General features: G+C 43.7%; 1 protein-coding gene across 1 annotated transcript; it reads right to left on the bottom strand.

Annotated features, from left to right (window-relative positions):
* Window positions 1-441: 441 nt before the first annotated feature.
* On the bottom strand, window positions 442-993 carry LOC149168133 (4-coumarate--CoA ligase 2-like). Its single transcript, XM_089424822.1, has one exon. The coding sequence runs from the start codon at window positions 991-993 to the stop codon at window positions 442-444; it is 552 nt and encodes a 183-aa protein (XP_089280948.1).
* Between the last annotated feature and the right edge of the window lie 1,629 nt (window positions 994-2,622).

The following is a 2,622-nucleotide window of genomic DNA, read 5'->3' as shown; positions in this document are numbered from 1 at the left end:
ATCAAGGGGCTCAAGATTTGGATTCGGGCGGATCTCTGGTTTCTATGTTTTTGAAGCCTTTGTTTGAAGCATTAGACGAGCAGAATGAGTGTGCAAAACAGAGCTGCAATGTGACTCAAGTCTGTGAGTTGCGTGGATAAGTGCACCTGTGCTCGTAGCATCCTGGTCGGTGATGAGAAGAGGTTGCGGCCAATGGTGCTCATCCCAGATCTGTCAGAATAGGGAAGTGAGAGACCTACTCGGCAAAAAATTTCGCTTCGCCCGACTGATCAAATCTGACAGCGTGTTATCCGATGTGATCGATTTTACGAGTCTTGCGACGGTTTGTTGTTTTGTGCATTTCTAACAAAACCAGGGTTTTGGGTGTGCCAAGGCCGGTGATGGACAATGAGATTTGAGTGTTGCGTGCCCCAACTCAGGAGCGCCGGCCAGGAAAGAACTTCAGGGTCCTAGGCCTTCTCCTCTGAAGATTTGTAGGGATTCTCGTAAAATTCGAAAGCTTGCCCCTGCAGTTTCTCTAACTGTTCCACACGATCCAGACTTCATCGAAAAGGGCTCCTTAGCGAAGGCCAGACACATTGATAGCATAGGTCCTGCCTCTGTCATACCGTATCCCTGACCAAGAGTGGCTTTGGGAAGTCGTAGCCTCAATGCATCCTCCAGCTCCTTTCCGAGAGGTGTAGCGCTGGACATCACAATCCGAATGGACGACAGATCGTAGCCTTCCACCAGCGTGTTCTTGGCAAAGGCGAGAACTATGGGAGGCACGACAGGCGCCACCGTGACCTTGAACCTCTGCACCAGATCCAGCAGGCTCCCGATCTCGAACTTGTGCATGAGCAGAATAGCAGACCCGGCCCTGAGCAAGCAGAGCAGCACAGAATTCAGTGAGAAGATATGAAACAGAGGGAGCACGCACAACACCACGTCCTCAGAATGCAAATACACATTGGGATTTTCACCATCGAGGTATGAGTGATTTGTTATCTCCATTCATTGTTCTTTTTGAGGATGATGCAGATGCATTCTGGTGCTTTGAGAAGTCTTCTCCGAAGAATGCGACCAAATTTCCAGATGGAAGGTCCAGTTGGTGTGATGAAACAATTAGTAGCCATGGGAAGAATATTGCAGCTGACTTACATCCAATTATTCAAGAAGTTGGCTCAGATTGGCGCCGAGAGTCTTCTCTTTACATTTCGGATGTTGCTTGTCCTCTTTCACCAGGAGTTGTCTTTCGATGATGCACTTGGGAGTTATCATTCGATGATGCACTTTGTATGTGGGAGATGATGCGGGCTATTGATTTTGTACATTGTGAATGAAACATTTCAGAAGCGTTGTTGATTTTGTAGATTGTGAATGAAACATTTTAGAAGCGTGAGGAAAAGGCCATGGGGGGAGGTTGGCCGCTGAGAAAAGGGAGATCTAGCCAGTGTCTTGCTCATGCAAACCGAGTTTTATCACCCTCTTCTTTCTCTTCAAATCAACATGAGAGAATTGGATTTTGGGAAGGTAAACACATTGAGGCTAATCAACTCAATGTAAAAGTGCAATCTGTTAGAATTGCATTAAAAAAAAAAAAAAAAAAACTATAATGGGAAACAAATTAATGTCGTATTTATAAATGTTTTGGAATTAGAACTATTGAGTCTATCTAATTCAATGGAATGGTTTTATTAGAATTAGTTACTCTAACAAATCGTGCATGTGAATCCAAGACAATTAAATTAGAAAAAGAAAGAGAGACTGAAGGTGCTCATGGTAAAAATTGAAGTGTTGAAATGCAATAAATATTGTTTTTTTGCAACAACGACACTGGAAATTAAATGATGATGGACATCTAGGTGAAAGTCTGTGTGAGTTAGTGTGAGTTTGTGGAATAGACTCACTAGAATGATGTATTATGAGTCAGACATTTTATTAGTAAGCTAGTTTAGAATGTTTTGTAGTAGTCTTTATAAAATATGTACCTGATAACTCCAAAAGTTGGAGTTGTGTTGTAATCCTTGTAAGGCACGTGTACCCCCATACAGTTCGTGGTAATCTAAAAACCACTTTGTATTTGTAATGTCTATTTGTGGTAAGTCATAAACCACATGTAAGAGTGAAGTGGGAAAGAGATTCTTGTTGGCATCGTTTAGGGTTAGCCGAGAAAACCCTTGGCTTTGTTGAGTTAGGTCTTTGGTGAGCCTTAGTGGCTGGAGTGCCCTAGAGGCCGATTTGTAGCCCAGAGTGGCTGGTGTGCCCTAGTGGCAGGTTTGTGGCCCAAAGTAGCTGGATTGCCTTAGTGGCATATTTGTGGCTCAGAGCGACTGTGGTGAGCCTTTATGGCTGAGTTGAGCCTTGGTGGTTGTGTTTAGCCTTGGTGGCTGAGAGCCCTTGGCGGCATGGTTGAGGGTGCTCCAATAAAACCCAGAGCATGGTTACGGATAATCCGATAAAACCCATGATGATATTGGAAAGGGATTTATAGGTACAGGTGTGCAGTTATAATGGTTGAAAGAATCATGTATGCGAAGGACATCCTACAAGACTGCTGGTTACAGTGGTTAGTACCCATGCATTCCGGTGGATGGTTTCTTCTCTATATGGAAATCAACATATTATTGTTATGTTTGACCA

The sequence above is a fragment of the Pinus tabuliformis genome, chromosome 4_2 (assembly GCF_031772625.1).
Source record: "Pinus tabuliformis cultivar Carrire ecotype Pingquan chromosome 4_2, CPIR1, whole genome shotgun sequence".
Lineage (NCBI taxonomy): Eukaryota > Viridiplantae > Streptophyta > Pinopsida > Pinales > Pinaceae > Pinus > Pinus tabuliformis.
This window is presented reverse-complemented; position numbering and strand designations above follow the sequence as displayed.